Genomic DNA, 14,387 nt, shown 5'->3' with positions numbered 1-14,387 from the left:
ATGGGAAGCCCCCGCCCCAACTTTGAATCATCGTGATCATAATCGTGGCCAATTTGTGCAGCAATCATATCCCCGCAAAAAAAACAAGTTGACATATATAGCTAGCATTCACAAAACTGCCTTGAGTAGGGCTTTCGGTGTTCGCAATTGATGCGAAATAACAAACAATGGACTATTCAGAAGTACCTCTTCCGATAATATTCAACGAAGTCACAAAGCACGTCGACCTTCCTGACGAAGAGCTCACACCATCTCGTGCGAAGGAAGTCCAAGAATTAAATAGTCTCTATCGGGATTTAGTGGCATTGAATGCGGATGTCCCACCTCCGCCAAATCAGATCAGTGGCCGGATAAACGATCAGGTGCGGAAATTGAAAGATGCAGGAAATACTTCATATAAGAAAGGACAATATAACGACGCCGTTCGAATGTACTCTCTTGCAATCGAGATGGCGTTGAAACGGCCGCCATGGGAGGCGTCGGGGTTTGTGAAAGAGGAACTCTCTGTGTTGTATTCGAACAGGGCGCAGGCATATATGTCAATGAGCGCCTGGGGGGATGCATTGGTTGACGGGGATACTGCCATCTATTTGAAGCGAAACTTTCCAAAAGCGCATTATAGGAAAGGAAAGTGTTTGCAACACATGGGACGGTTACATGAAGCAAAAGCTGCTTACGAATTGGGACTAGAAAGCGGTGGTGCGGATGGCAGCGATGCAGAACTCAAGTCGGCGTTGGCTGAGGTAAACGAGCTTTTGTATTTGTAAGATACGTTTGGATAGAAAAGCACGACGGTTTAGATATATGTATAAAGCCATGGAGTATGATCTCGAAGGAAAACTTTAGAGACCCGTGCTCTACATCAGGTTTTCTTTTTCTACAATACAAATGTAGTTACGTCTTTTATTCTGGCGCATGCCCCGCCCCAATATAATACAAATTGCATAAGAGTACAAAGAATCACTGTAACCGTCGACTATATTCCACAGTCTACCTTCTTGACTGAGCCGTTCGTCGGCGTCGAGCAAGTTCTGGAAGCTTGAACGGCAGCGAAAGAGTAGCCAGTTTGTAGTTTGCAGCCTCCGCAGTCGTGAGACCGAGCGCCTCTTTCTGTGCGCTTGAGCAGGGTCTGATCTTGCATCCTAAAGCTTTGAATAGGTCCTGAACTCTTGTAGGCCGCAAAGACAGTTCGGCCGTCAAGAGAGGAATCTCCACGATGTATTCATCAATTCGTAAGCAGGTTACAAACAGATAGCATAAAAGTTTGTCTTCCATTTTGGGAGTTATCGTGAAACTGTAAACCGATTAATATCGACCCATAGACAATTACTACTTGAACAGGATATGCGCTACTTACGAGGCGTCTTTCTCCTTTCCAACTTTGCCGACTTTGCTGTCAGTAAATTTCTGAATCAAACTATTAATCAAAATCTCGGCAGGATGATTCAACTTTTGCAATAATGCCCGCTTGTTCGATATACGACGGTTATTATAGAATCCCATAAGCAGCGAAGCGTAATACAGCAATTTCAATTTCTGCATTTCATTTTCGTTGTTGATCCTGGCTACCCGATTGTTGATATATTCAGAAGTCCTAAAACTTTAGCCTCGAGATCCACTTCGCTTGTGGGGAGTAACGTACTTGAATGGCAATAAAGAAGTCCGCTTCTTCGCATCCTGCTCTCTGAAAATGGCGCCAACTCTAATAGCAACGAATTCCTCCTTGCTGAGAAGACCGTAGAGAGGATAGATACTGTTAAGATCATCAGCATCTTCATTGCATGGTGGAATTGGCCGTTCCTCAGACTGCTGTTCTCGCAAGACATCTACTTTCATTAACGTCTAATTCAAGTTTCAATATCCAAGTGAACACCTACCAGCAGACGGTAGATTCTCAGTAGCTGTCTTGATATTATCGACAATTGAATCAGCGTAAGATTCCAGTTTCTCAGCCTCGATTTTATTTCTTTCAAGGTCACTGATAACTCTCTTCGCTTTCTTCGTTCCGAACGCCTCGCCCAGAGCATTCCTCTGTATTCGGTTCTATCGAACTTCGTAAGCACAGATCCATACACATACTTTACTCAAATCTCAAGTAGTACCTGGACGTTCGCCTGTTTGACAGCTGCAATTGCCTTCTTCTTGTAGGCTTTTATTGTTCGAGTTGTTTTCATGATGGGCGCATGCATTAACTCGACAGTTCTCGTATTGGGATCGTATACGCCAACGTAGTATCTTGGGAAGTTAGCCGATTAGTTAAAAATTGAAATGAAATCTTCCAGGTGGGCATCACTAACAAATCTTCGTCTGGATCATTCTGTCCATCGTACTCCATCCGTTCCGTCTCTCCATGTATAACATAATGATCCTTAGGGCCTGCATATGCCTGAAACTTCGTACCGTCGGGGACTGAGACTCCAGGAAATGTAGCTGCATTACACATCAATATGGCTTTTACATATTAATTATTGTCAACTGGAAGCATACCTAGAAAGGGAGTAATGGACGACTCGACTTTGACTTGCACGGAGTCCAAGATATGCTGTGATTTGGTGCGCTTCTTTTCCTTATCCTTGGAGTGACGGTGTTTCCGCTTCTTCTCTTTCTTTTCTTCGCCCATAGTTATGTATTTTCTTTGAAATGATGAAGTGTGGATGGCGGTCTTCCGAACAAGATGATACACGGCCTAGAAAACCCAAATTTTTTTTGCTACGGAACCCTGTTGATAACCAATTTTTTTGGCGCGAGAATGCATCTAGGGACGCACCAATTCACACAATTAGTGAGTTATGAAACAGCAATTTATCAATCTCAATAATCGACAGAATAGCATAATCGATGCAGTCCGTTAATCAAGATGGAGCACTTCAGTAAATCTCCCTACATAGATTCTCAGTCAATTGCCGTTAACTTTACAACATCCCTGAGCAGTCACTACGCATGAGACGAATCTAATTTTCCAACTTTTAAATATTAACAGAAGTAGAAACTGAAAAATAAAGGCCAGTTTATACAAGGGCCGGTAACTTTTACAATACACACTTACAACAGAACAAGGCGCTTACTTCCAACATGATGCCTATGACTAAACCCGTTGTAAAATAATAACCAATCCCGTTTTGACGTATTACTCAAGAATACCGAACCATAATTTCCTAAACATATCGACAATACAATCTTTTTTGCGTGAAATACGTAGCCATTCACTCCATTGCCAAAATCCCGTGCAATTGTCCATCCCTGTGCTAAATTAAGTTGTAAAACTCGCTTTGAAAGTTCCGTTCTATTTCACGTTTTTATGAGTTGCTTGACATGGAGTGATCACGCGAAAAAGTTTATAGTCGCGACACATTTACTTGCTATAGCTTGTTAGTATATCCGACCGTACAATCGTGACTATCAAGCTACATTATCCACGACTACTGACCTTCTGGCTCTGACCTATAAGTGAGGTGTTAATCAGCAGTTCTCAATATAATATACCAAAAGCAACATACTTTCCGCCTTTTTCTCTTCAGTCTCCTAACTCTTTTCTTCCTCTAAGCAATGTTAGATTTCTATAGCTTAGGGTAATCATCTCGTCGCAGTGTGGCTGAACATACCCATTTAGCGCGCATCCTGTATGATCCCAATTAGCATCAGCTCTTAACATATGCACGATTGCAACTAGTAAAATACAATGACAGCATACCTGAAATCTTCTCTTAAGGAAAGTTTGAGAAACTTCACAAAAGAAGGCAAAGAGAACACGTGGTGGTAGAGAAAAAAGGGGAAAGGGAGAAAGAGTGCGACAAGCCGTCGCTGTTATACATGACCGGGCTCACGCAAGCCCGATTTTCGTGTGTTGTGCCTTGAGCCCCAAGTTGAGGGTTTTACGTGGGCTTGCAGTTGTTTGATATGCCACTTGACTCTCAACGTGACTGCTCTTCGAAGTCGACAACAGTAACTGCTGCCTTTCGTCATTTCGTCATTTAGTGATCACCCCGCTCTGATGACGATTACAAGGGGTTCGTGTCTACTCTGTACAAGTTTTCGACTGTCAAGCATGCACGAAGTGCAATCAAAACCAATATCAATGTTATTGCTTTATACAGATGTATAACGCACGGTTCAGTTCTTGTAAGGTACGAATTGACAGTCGTAATCAATTGCTGATGACAATCCCTTCAAAGGCCACGTCTTTAATGGTCCTGGAACCCAATCCCTCACATAATTATAAGGCTAAGCAGTTAGTTAAGGTCAGTATTCTGACATTCAATTAAATTACTCTACCGAATCTAGAAGCCAGTAGTACTAACAAAATTTGACCTGAACATTTAATCCATCCAATCTTTGATCCATTTTGACACCTGAATGGCCCAACCAAATAGCTTACTTAATTCAACTTTTCAAAATGCACCTACTCATACTCGTACCAAGAGCACATGTATCTTCTTAGGCTCGCTTACCATCCACGACCAGCGAGACGCTCGGTCTGTTTGAGACTCTCGACGGTACGACCGACCATGGCGGGACCTAGATCCGTGCTGACATCGGCGAGAACCTTGGGATCCTACACATACACGTTATTTCTGAGGTCAATCAAATAAAGTTGGATCAAGAGCATACGTTGTAATACGTGACGGCTTGGACAATGGCCTTGGCACGTTTCTCAGGATTATGGCCAAGGAAGATACCAGAGCCAACGAAAACACCGTCGCAACCCAGCTGCATGCACATCGCAGCGTCAGCAGGAGTAGCAATGCCGCCGCTATATTTCAGACATTAGCAAACGTGCTCAACTAACGAGGTAGATCAAAAGATATATACGCGGCGAAGTTGACGACATTCAGCTGACCTTTCTTAGCGGTTTCCTTCAACAAGTGGAACGAAACGCCGAGTTCCTTAGCATAAACATAAAGCTCCTCGTCAGACATGCCAGCAGCTTTCCTAATCTCTTGGTTGATGGTCCGAATATGCTTGACGGCCTCGGTCACGTCCCCAGTGCCAGCCTCGCCCTTGGTACGGACTAAGGTGTATCAGCATGTAGATCACTCTATGAAGCAACAAAAGCATACTCATAGCGGCACCCTCGCTAATACGGCGGAGGGCCTCGCCGAGGTTTCGCGCCCCACAGACAAAAGGGACCTTGTAGTGATGCTTGGTGATATGGTAGACCTGGTCGGCAGGCGTGAGGACCTCTGGATATGAAATATATTAGACGCGACACTACGGCTTCTTCGTAGACTAACTCACCAGACTCGTCGATGTAATCAACCCCAAGGGCCTCCAAAATCTGAGCCTCGACAAAGTGGCCGATGCGGCACTTAGCCATAACTATTCATCAACCTGTGAGTCCCAATCCGGAATCTACACAATTCACATAAACATCCCGTACCAGGAATAGAGACACTACAAGTCTTGCGTTAGTATTAAATCTCTCCTAGTGTAACACAACCTCCTGGGAACAACATACGCATCGATGATCTCCTTGATCAGCTTCGGGTCACTCATGCGCGCAACGCCACCTTCGGCACGAATGTCAGCGGGAACTCGCTCAAGAGCCATGACGGCGCAAGCGCCAGCACGCTCCGCAATAATAGCTTGGTCAGCATTAACTACACTAAGTAAAAAGTCAGCATTGGAACTAAAAGTAGGGGCGAATGCATCTGCTGACGGCTTACTCCATGATAACACCACCTAAAATCAAATGTTATTGAAGCTGACAAATCAATAAATGTAGAATATAACATACCCTTCAACATCTGGGCCAAACCGGCCTTGAGAGTGAAAGATGTGTTGGAGGAGACTGCGTTCGGATCCACAGGTGGCCGCGGAGTGCCATTGGATCGAGGGTTTGTAAATTCAGACATGGCTCAATGAGGTGAAGTAAACTCGTGGGAAATATCTTTGCTATATAATGAAAACGTCAAGACGTTGCTGGATGAGCCAATGAATCCGTCGAATGCCAGTTTGTTGCTAAGTTTTCGCATGCTTTGCCGAGCGCTGAAATCCTCGCATCCTTGTAGAGACTAAAGCTGTGTCATACATATCGAGCCCCCAGGAAAAGCCACTGACGGTAAAGCAAGATTAAGTTTTCATGGCTACGTCGACGGCCCAAATGCGCGTCAACCGTCACTAAAAAGCCATGGCGTTGGCACAGTTATCACCTTAATACTAATATAAAACTACACTTATTGCTGCATCCATGTAACGTTGATGCTCATTCTGGTGGCTGCATCAGGGGTGGCTTGCGGCCCGCTCTAGCGAAATCTCGTAGGGGCGCTTTGGGCACAGTCTATTTTGGATCCTTGTAGGCAAAGTGGTAAATTTGCCCACACAGAACAGAATGAGTCAGAAATATTTATTGTTAAAAACTGCGTGAGTTCTCGTGAACGCACAGAGTAAATATGAATAACTTCGATGTAAGGATATATTAGGTTAGTACAAAAGACAACAATAATTCACAATACTTATCCTGCCAAACGCTCCTTTAACTCCCTAAAACAATTCATAATAACTGCATATTACTCCAAATACCGTACAAAAACGCCATGATAAAGTATATTTCATGCCCTCATAAAGCATAATTCCAAGCTCCCGACTAAGACTACAATCTCCTTCCCAAAGCACTATATATTTTAATTGGTAATTTGAGTATCGACTTCAACGCTTTCCAAGGCACATTCAACCACCAAGCTGCATTTGCATAAATCCCTGCCCATAGCGGATACTTCCGCCTCGGAGGTGACACCACTGTAGTGATACCAGGTGATGTTAACGGCTTGGCTGCAAAGTTACCGCCGTACATGCTGTTAACAGAATACTCTGCCAATGCCCTGCCTTTTACTGCATTCCGCCTGATTTCCTTTTCCAATTCCTGAATCTGGGCTACGAATTCCTGAGACTGCATAGCTTGGTTTTTCTCGTAACGCCTCATGGCACCTACGCTGATATCAGTATGGGGTCTCATTTAACAAAATTAAGAGACAGACTTACGTGTCAATGCGGCGACATCAGGTCTTAACGTCTCACCAGCCTCTTTTGCAGCCGACCCAATGACGCCTTCGAGCCTCCGGATCTCATCCTCCAAGAACTGAACTTGACATTCAAGTTCCTCGACTCTGGACCTTGGCTGTGCTCTCGCAACGTCAGTTAAATGCAGAGTCCGCCGTTTCACAAGCTCAACCAGTATCAAAGCTCCTCTGACACAGGCGGTCAGTACGAACAACGTTATATTGAAGTTCGAGACTAGGCCACCCGCAGATTCGGACGTAAGTGATCCACGCAAGTAATGTAACAAAAAGCCCCCGAGTATAGGCCCAACAAAGCAAGTTGCAAGCGATAAGATTTCCCAATGTGCAAGCTTTGCAGCAGCCTCAGATCGCAATTTGTAAATATGCCGTTCCGCTGGATCATCGGATAAAGGAGGATAGACGTCTGCGGCAACTGCCTGCGCTCTCGCATCTTGGTACCAGTCGTAGGGCACCTTTACCAGCCAATGGAGGTACATTGTCATGATGCAGAGTAGCAACACGTCCGTGACCGCTTTATTCCCGTTTGTGACAAATATCCCCACAAACGCCGGACACAAGGCGAATACTAGTGGTAAATACGTCCATGGATTGCCATCATCCAAATTTTCAGAGAGAGCGGGCGATTTGAATTCGTGCATGGGGCTGTATGGCGATGGCGGCACAGAATCCTGCTCCTGTTTTGATTTCCTCCTCTTTGGCGACCCAGACGCCGATTTCTTCTTTTTCTTGGATGCATCACTTACAGTCTTCCGACTTCGAAGTGCACCCTGGCCAATCAACATTCTCTCCAGTAATACGTCTCTGTCGAATCCGGACGGTGTGTTGCCGGTGCTACTGCTCTCGTCCACGCTGTCGCCCATGCCATTATCACCTGGTAAACTCCCATTCGGCTGTTGCTTGAGAAACTGGGCAATAGGACCAGTATCAGAGAAATCCAACGAATCATAAAACTTGACTTTGTCATCTACATCTTCCGGCGGCACACTCACAGGAGAAATGGATTCAAGTCCATCTGGCGTCGCAACCTCATCTTCACTCAGTTCCTCTATGTTGCTGAAACCCCGACTTGTCCTGTTTTCTTGAGTCCATCTTCCCTTCTCCATTACTTTCGGTACTGGCAAGCCATTTGCCATCCGGACTCCGTTACTCATATCAGTTGAGATCTTCCGCAGGTGGAGGAGCGTCATAGTAGACGGCGGGGTCAATAGTCCTTTCGGATCCGCACAAAACGGCGATCTTTGCTGCACTGCGGGCATAATATTGTCTAAACACTGTAAGCGGTATGGATGAGGGAATCGGCCCTGGTCGAACAAGAACTTGATGGTGACAAAGATGTGTCAATGACTCGGACCGAAGGAAAACAGGACGTTAAGAGTCTAGCTGGTTTAATTGATTGTTTATAGAGAAGGTACAGGCAACTTTCTTGCTGCGTCAGATACGCGATCGGACAACAGAAAGAAACGTGTCAATAACCTGTAGCCAATATTCAAGATATAAAAAAACAGATTATCATAAGTTTGCTTTAATCAGGAGGAGCGATGAGGTTTTCTCGTCGGTTCAACTGTGAATTGTTGGACAACATTAACTCACGTCGTGGAAACGCTGGCACGCGAGTCTGGCACGCGAATGGAGTGAACTCCTTGCGTCGCCCCATGCGCCATACGCCAGACCCTGCGAGATTCACTAAAAAAAAAACACACACGCTAGCGTACATTTTCTCCACAGTGTCGGGCCTGCCTCACGTGTTGGACAACTCTATTTTACACTAATTTTGTTTGTCTCATCAAATAATGGCTTCTGAGAGTGTGTGTGTGTGTGTTCTATGGGCACGAGACTAAGCCGATTTGTTGACGTCATGGACTGAATGAACTTGCCTGGCTTTTACAAAGTGGCAGCTTGTAAATTACGTCATTCAGTCGTGTCACCGGCATCCCGCCAGTCGACCATTTTGTACCTTGTTTTATATTAGACAAGGTTCAGCGTCTTACTTTTAGCATGTGCAGGCGATAAAGAAAGGAATGATATTTTTTGTGTTTAATTCATCTTGTTACTGCAGCAATTGTGGCTTTATTTCCCCGCAATTGGTTTTTGACTGATAGGTTTAGGGTACTACGCTTAAGAAGTTATGCTTGCGAGATTCGTGAGACATTAATTGGCGGCTTCTCCGATCCAGTATCATGAACAAGACCCGCAACCGGAGAACATTGTCGACTAACGATAAGTCTTTTAATTTTCTGATAGTAATGATCATCCCGCAACTGTGAGATATGTCTAAACTTTTTATTAAATACCAGATAGCATTGCAAATAATATTTGGCTGTCATGTCACTACCTTTGTGAGTTCATTTCACTTAGCTGACCTCTCTGTCTCTATATGGCTCTTGTTCGTGCCTGAAGTTTGAACAAGCGACCGTCTGTAAAATAACCCGCTGGAACATGCTGGTGGACGACATCGTGAATCAAATGTGAGAAGATAGTGTGCTTTCAACTTCCTATCCCCGCATACAAACCTTATAATCTACTTGTCTCCGCAATTGTGACTGGTCATGACAGCTCAATTCCTCGTCTTTTACGGCCTAAACGCACAACGTCTTCGACAAACGCCAACGTTCCTCATTGACCTCGCGTATGTCGTTATTGCAGCTTCATTCCATGTTATGCTTAACCAATTGCAATCAATTAAAATGGAAATCTCAGCGTTGATGGTTTTCCTAGGCTGATCGTAAAACAAATATCATCATTAGATTCGTTATAAGCACATCAAGGATAACAAACAAGCGATATACACATAAATGGATCCATATTTTTCCAAATATTACTAGAAATCATAACGCTAGGCAGGCATGGACATGATACCAACCGCAAAATCATCATAAACTGCATAAAATGAATACATCAATCGTAACTGGCATTATAACTTGGTCATTAAGTCATCATTTCGTTTGTGTATCAATCTATAGTATTTTATCCTAATCCACCCAATTCCGGCACGCCGCTCGACATCGCCAGTTCTCCAAATCCGGCAGCGTACCCCGCCATGTTAGCCAAATCTGCTTCGAATGAAATATCTGCTTGACCAACAAATTCGCCATTGGGAATAAATCTCTGGTCCGCGGATGCCGGCAATTGCCCAGTATTCGCACGATGCAGTGACGAAACAACTTCAGAAAGCATGTGAACAAAAGCAGGATAGTCCTCCCCATTGTCAAACGTAGACTCCATTCCTGCTCCCGCCGCTCCAGCATTTGAATATATATTTGGCTGAGATGGCATCGCTATCTGCTGCGAATGGCGGCGAGGAGGGAATGCGAAGAGTGCAGTATCGACATCCGAGCTAGATGGATCTGCAGTAGAGTCCGACATCAAATCGAGCAAGCAGCCAGTCGTATATCGTCGGTGGCTCGGTGGCGGCACCTGCCTACCATCTACAGACGGACAATTTTTTGGAACAAGGCGGCTTCCGTAAACGAACTGAAACTCGCTTGTAGCATTGTGAGCATCGCGCGGCGTAAACATATCAAGTGATGACGGAGACGTCGATTCGGCTTTGCGTGGAATAACTGAGCCTTGAAATTGCAAATCTTGAACTCCATGAGTGCTTCGATTCTGTTGTGTCAACAGGTGGTTGTCGTAGCGATGGTGGATGTCCAAATCGGTCAGCTTATCCTCAGTCGGCTTCTGAATAGGCACAGGTATGCAGTTTGCTGGCATGCACGAGATACATGGCTGTCGTTGCGATTCTACGCCAACTTGAATATCCGATGAGTTACTTTCCATCTCCGTGCTAGACCGCTTGGCAGGACTCGCTGGCTGCACGGATATCCGTGAGGCCGAGGCGAACGTATTCGATGATCGAGACGAAGCTCGTACAGCGGCAGTAGCAGAAATCTGGCTGGGTTTGGCCGGCTTTTCCGTAGCAATTGTCCACACAACAACCGGACTGTCCTCCACTTCGCCTTGTACTTGTTTCCTGTCGTCACTCGTCGCCTTATTGCCCTCCTCAGCCGAATCCTCTGTCGCCGTGCGTTTTCCTGATTTGCCATATCGATCCTCCATCTCCGCCACATAATAAATCTCCTCTAATACCTCCATCTTTTCGGGAGGAATACTGATCGCACACTCTGTAGTTGCTCCGCGGAGCTGCTTGAGGTCAACCCGCCTACATCGTAGCATACTAACTAGCAAAGCTAGCCGCTCCGGCTTCATAAGATGATCTGGCTCCTTGTGCCGTGCCTCTGATGGCCACCAATCAGGCTTGAACTCTTCGCCTTTGTTATATGGGTGATTCGACTGCTTCTTCGGTTCAATGACTTTAATCCACGCCTTGGCCACGACTTTGCAGACAAGTTGCTGCAGTTGTAGAAATTTGGCTTCCAAGAGCGCGGTCACGGCCTCACGATCACAGATCACTAACGGATGATACTCTGTGTGCCCGTCGTCACTTCGCTGAGCAGAAGGGAGATCGTCACCGGCTTGGATACGAAGTGGCGGTGGCCTGGCGCGCTGTGCTTGGGAAGGGAAAAAATCTTCCTTTTGCGAAGACTGTGTCGCTAATGGTACATGCTCTGAAATTATCGGAACATTGGGAGACGGCGGGTCTGAGATCAATGAAGTCTGTTGTGACGACCATGATGACTCTGTCGATTGTGGCGATAGGTATCCCTGACCTGCTTGTTCACCGGCCATGGCGGTTTCTCCGTTATATGAGTCACCAGACGCAGTCGGAGATGAAAATATTTTCATTGATGAATCAAACGCAAGCAACTTTAAAGATCCTGTATCCAATGGCTCCGGCGCTCTTGTCCGTGGTGGTGCTGTAATGACATGCTTCATGTCATGTTCGTCCGCGTTCCTACCAGGCAGCGAACTCCAAGCTCCGCACTGTGATTTGAATCCAACAACGCCAGCTGCGACAGTAAACCCCGGACTACAAAGCTCACAGTCATCCTGGCCACTGTCAGACACTGGAAATGCGCGATTGGCAGTTGATGAGCGGCGGATCCGAGTCGATGAGTGTGCAGCAGATCTATAGTCCGCAACTAATTTCAATAGCCGACCTGACCGACCGGTTGGTAATATAGATGTCGTATGACCATCAAGGGCGGCAGATGTGAAAATTTCGGCGCGTTGACTGGAATCGGACTGTACGAGCACCAACATGAATTCCAGCGATTGCCCCTGCTCGAGATTTTTCAAATCGCGGAGGATCTGTACACCAACAGTGTTAAGCCGGTACAAACATTATCGACAGTCGTGCTAACCTGTTTGATCTTCGAGTTCTGGCCGTCATTAATTTGCCTTGATGTATTCGAATACGTATGATCATGCACACAAGTACTACAACTTGGCGACGTATCGCGATGATAGAAAGATTGCAGCGGTTGCATTATTAGCAGCGCCGGAGCAGCGTAGCCCAGACGCAAAGGACGCGATTTATCGAACAACCTGATGCCAAGTACGCGTATAAGAGACGAACAACAGAGATCAGTTGGTTAATGGAAAGAAAAAGTTGCTGAAAGCTCTGAGGGTGGAGAACTTGTGAAGTCCATCAATTGGCTGAGCGCCGGTTGATAACACGATAATGGTTTAGTGCTTCGACGATGAAGAGGTGGCATGACCCGAGCAGAATCGTGTCATATGTCGGTACAGCTCGCGGCTGATTGAGCGGAGACTAACTTCGTAGTCTTTTGGTTTGCAGACTGCGTGCAATGACCAAGATGCAGACCTGCAGCAGATAGGACCGGGGCACCCCAGGGACACGAATGAACCGAGAGAGAGCGAGAGTTAAGGGCGAGAGGTACGAGAGGAGTCTGTGGACATTGGCGCAGAAGCACAGACTGCAAAACTATTGAAGTATACCGCGAACGGACAGAACGTCGATGGGCTCGTAAATCTACAGGCGGGCGGATGACAAGATCATGACGTCGATAGCAGATAGTGAGCCAGCACTGCGGGCAGCACGGCGGCAGCCAGAAGCGGCCAAATCCTGAGCGCAGTCAAGAGCAGCCACGACCGCTGTCGGTTCGGATCTAGTGGGACCGTGGAGAGCAAGCAGAGTGGAGAAATCGCGCGCCGCAGGACACCTCACGAACAAGCCCGGCCGATGGTCGCACGAGGCCGCCACAACGGTTCATTTTCTGCGGCTAGTAAGTGGTACGCTAAGGTACTTTCAGTAGCAGTCTGAACGGCGGTCAGGTGTGAGGTAGAGAAACGCAGTTCCCCAGCATGTTCCTCAGTGAAGTGAATCGGTAAATGCAGAGGGTACGGCAGAGTAAGCGAGCCAGCAGCTGTACCTGATCAGCGTCGAGAGCATAACCCGGTCACAACCAACCGTATCCCGCGCTTGGCATGCTGGCGAATCCAACACTGGTCAAAGGTCACGATCACTTTTGACCGATGAGCTTTGGTGTTTCTATTCTAATACACAAAGGTCGCGCGATACGATGCCATCGCGCATTGCTCATAAACACTCTCATACTGGCGGCAGACTGCACTATCTTACTCAAACCATGTCACAGGCTCACGTCGTAGAGATAGAATCGCGCAGAAGTATACCAACTTTGATGAGCCGAAGCTGAATTTTTAGTCCGGAGCATCGATTTTCCTTTCGAAGTTTGATAATATCGGAGCATAACCTGCGAGCAAAATAACCCCAGTCTCGGCCATAGCCGTAACATGTAAGCTGGTGAGCGGGTCTAACGACTGCGACGGTACGGCTCATTAATTATCAGCTGCCGGGCGCCGAGTGCATTTGACGTGTGAGCGCTTAAGCTACGGGGGGGTGTGTGTGAGTTTGGCCATTGAGCCTTATAGTAAGTATAAGCCCCAGGTCGCCTTGCTCGGCATCCGTGCACTCGGGATCTACCGCTCGCTAGTTAGGATACCGCTTTTTTGGCTTGCAATTTATGTACCATCGCACAGTCGGACCGTTTTTGCGACCCAAAAGTTTGGTTCGGTATGACGTAGTTTTCGCTTACAGGTTGTCAGAGCCCGGGCCGGCGCCATACTTTTGATTTCCATGTAAGTGCACCGGCCTACGGAAGGTCAACCGCCCTAGACCATCTCAAACATCCATGTGAGCGCGTCGATCTCAGAGAGTAGACAGAAAACGGCCGTTGCAAAGTAATTAACTGACTGCTAGTCGGTCCTTCACAAGAGTCCTTAATTCTCTTGGTGGCCGGAATGTGACGGTCCATACACCTCCTTTGATATTAGCTGTACTTTCTGGGACTTACAATTTGACATCTGACGAGACGTCTCATTATCATTTCCTATGTCGACTCCGTCGAAGATAAACCAAATTAGTAAGGCTTTAATGTGGATTGATTTTCTAATTCGTGGAAACTTGGATCGTGGCGAAAGGCTAGAGCT

General features: G+C 46.3%; 5 protein-coding genes across 5 annotated transcripts; 1 reads left to right on the top strand and 4 right to left on the bottom strand.

The window, feature by feature from the left end:
- Positions 1 to 11: 11 nt before the first annotated feature.
- V1513DRAFT_438466 (uncharacterized protein) lies at positions 12 to 957 on the top strand. The gene has a single exon (XM_066897063.1). The coding sequence runs from the start codon at positions 168 to 170 to the stop codon at positions 765 to 767; it is 600 nt and encodes a 199-aa protein (XP_066755666.1). The 5' UTR covers positions 12 to 167; the 3' UTR covers positions 768 to 957.
- Positions 879 to 2,777, bottom strand: V1513DRAFT_220876 (RNA polymerase I associated factor, A49-like protein). Its single transcript, XM_066894388.1, has 7 exons — positions 2,488 to 2,777; positions 2,298 to 2,430; positions 2,103 to 2,235; positions 1,878 to 2,043; positions 1,643 to 1,826; positions 1,358 to 1,594; positions 879 to 1,294 (listed from the first exon to the last, which is right to left on the bottom strand). The coding sequence occupies exons 1-7, from the start codon at positions 2,618 to 2,620 to the stop codon at positions 991 to 993; spliced, it is 1,290 nt and encodes a 429-aa protein (XP_066755665.1). The 5' UTR covers positions 2,621 to 2,777; the 3' UTR covers positions 879 to 990.
- A 1,667-nt stretch (positions 2,778 to 4,444) lies between these two features.
- Positions 4,445 to 5,852, bottom strand: V1513DRAFT_374286 (SOR/SNZ family-domain-containing protein; the record flags this gene model as incomplete). Its single annotated transcript, XM_066894846.1, has 7 exons — positions 4,445 to 4,552; positions 4,609 to 4,750; positions 4,810 to 5,008; positions 5,058 to 5,180; positions 5,236 to 5,316; positions 5,433 to 5,602; positions 5,731 to 5,852. 7 exons carry the CDS (start codon positions 5,850 to 5,852, stop codon positions 4,445 to 4,447), a joined length of 945 nt encoding a protein of 314 aa, XP_066755664.1.
- Positions 5,853 to 6,394: 542 nt separating this feature from the next.
- V1513DRAFT_438456 (uncharacterized protein) lies at positions 6,395 to 8,677 on the bottom strand. Its single transcript, XM_066897062.1, has 2 exons — positions 6,979 to 8,677; positions 6,395 to 6,924 (listed from the first exon to the last, which is right to left on the bottom strand). Exons 1-2 carry the CDS (start codon positions 8,270 to 8,272, stop codon positions 6,590 to 6,592), a joined length of 1,629 nt encoding a protein of 542 aa, XP_066755663.1. The 5' UTR covers positions 8,273 to 8,677; the 3' UTR covers positions 6,395 to 6,589.
- A 1,303-nt stretch (positions 8,678 to 9,980) lies between these two features.
- V1513DRAFT_429713 (uncharacterized protein) lies at positions 9,981 to 12,403 on the bottom strand (the record flags this gene model as incomplete). Its single annotated transcript, XM_066896329.1, has 2 exons — positions 9,981 to 12,224; positions 12,278 to 12,403. 2 exons carry the CDS (start codon positions 12,401 to 12,403, stop codon positions 9,981 to 9,983), a joined length of 2,370 nt encoding a protein of 789 aa, XP_066755662.1.
- Positions 12,404 to 14,387: the final 1,984 nt, after the last annotated feature.

The sequence above is a fragment of the Lipomyces chichibuensis genome, assembly GCF_038497645.1.
Source record: "Lipomyces chichibuensis strain CBS 12929 unplaced genomic scaffold V1513scaffold_4, whole genome shotgun sequence".
Lineage (NCBI taxonomy): Eukaryota > Fungi > Ascomycota > Lipomycetes > Lipomycetales > Lipomycetaceae > Lipomyces > Lipomyces chichibuensis.
Note: the sequence above shows the minus strand (reverse complement) of the source record. Positions and strands in the feature narration are given on the sequence as shown.

What these genes read in the sequence shown, in the direction of transcription:
- V1513DRAFT_438456 (XM_066897062.1), bottom strand. Translation starts at nt 8,272, where the DNA reads ATGCCCGCAGTGCAGCAAAGATCGCCGTTTTGTGCGGATCCGAAAGGA. An exon ending in TGATGTCGCCGCATTGACAC is followed by an intron (nt 6,925 to 6,978) that starts GTAAGTCTGTCT and finishes ATATCAGCGTAG; the next exon opens with GTGCCATGAGGCGTTACGAG.
- V1513DRAFT_220876 (XM_066894388.1), bottom strand. Translation starts at nt 2,620, where the DNA reads ATGGGCGAAGAAAAGAAAGAGAAGAAGCGGAAACACCGTCACTCCAAG. An exon ending in GTCCATTACTCCCTTTCTAG is followed by an intron (nt 2,431 to 2,487) that starts GTATGCTTCCAG and finishes TGTGTAATGCAG; the next exon opens with CTACATTTCCTGGAGTCTCA. An exon ending in GGAAAGGAGAAAGACGCCTC is followed by an intron (nt 1,295 to 1,357) that starts GTAAGTAGCGCA and finishes ATCGGTTTACAG; the next exon opens with TTTCACGATAACTCCCAAAA.
- V1513DRAFT_438466 (XM_066897063.1), top strand. Translation starts at nt 168, where the DNA reads ATGGACTATTCAGAAGTACCTCTTCCGATAATATTCAACGAAGTCACA.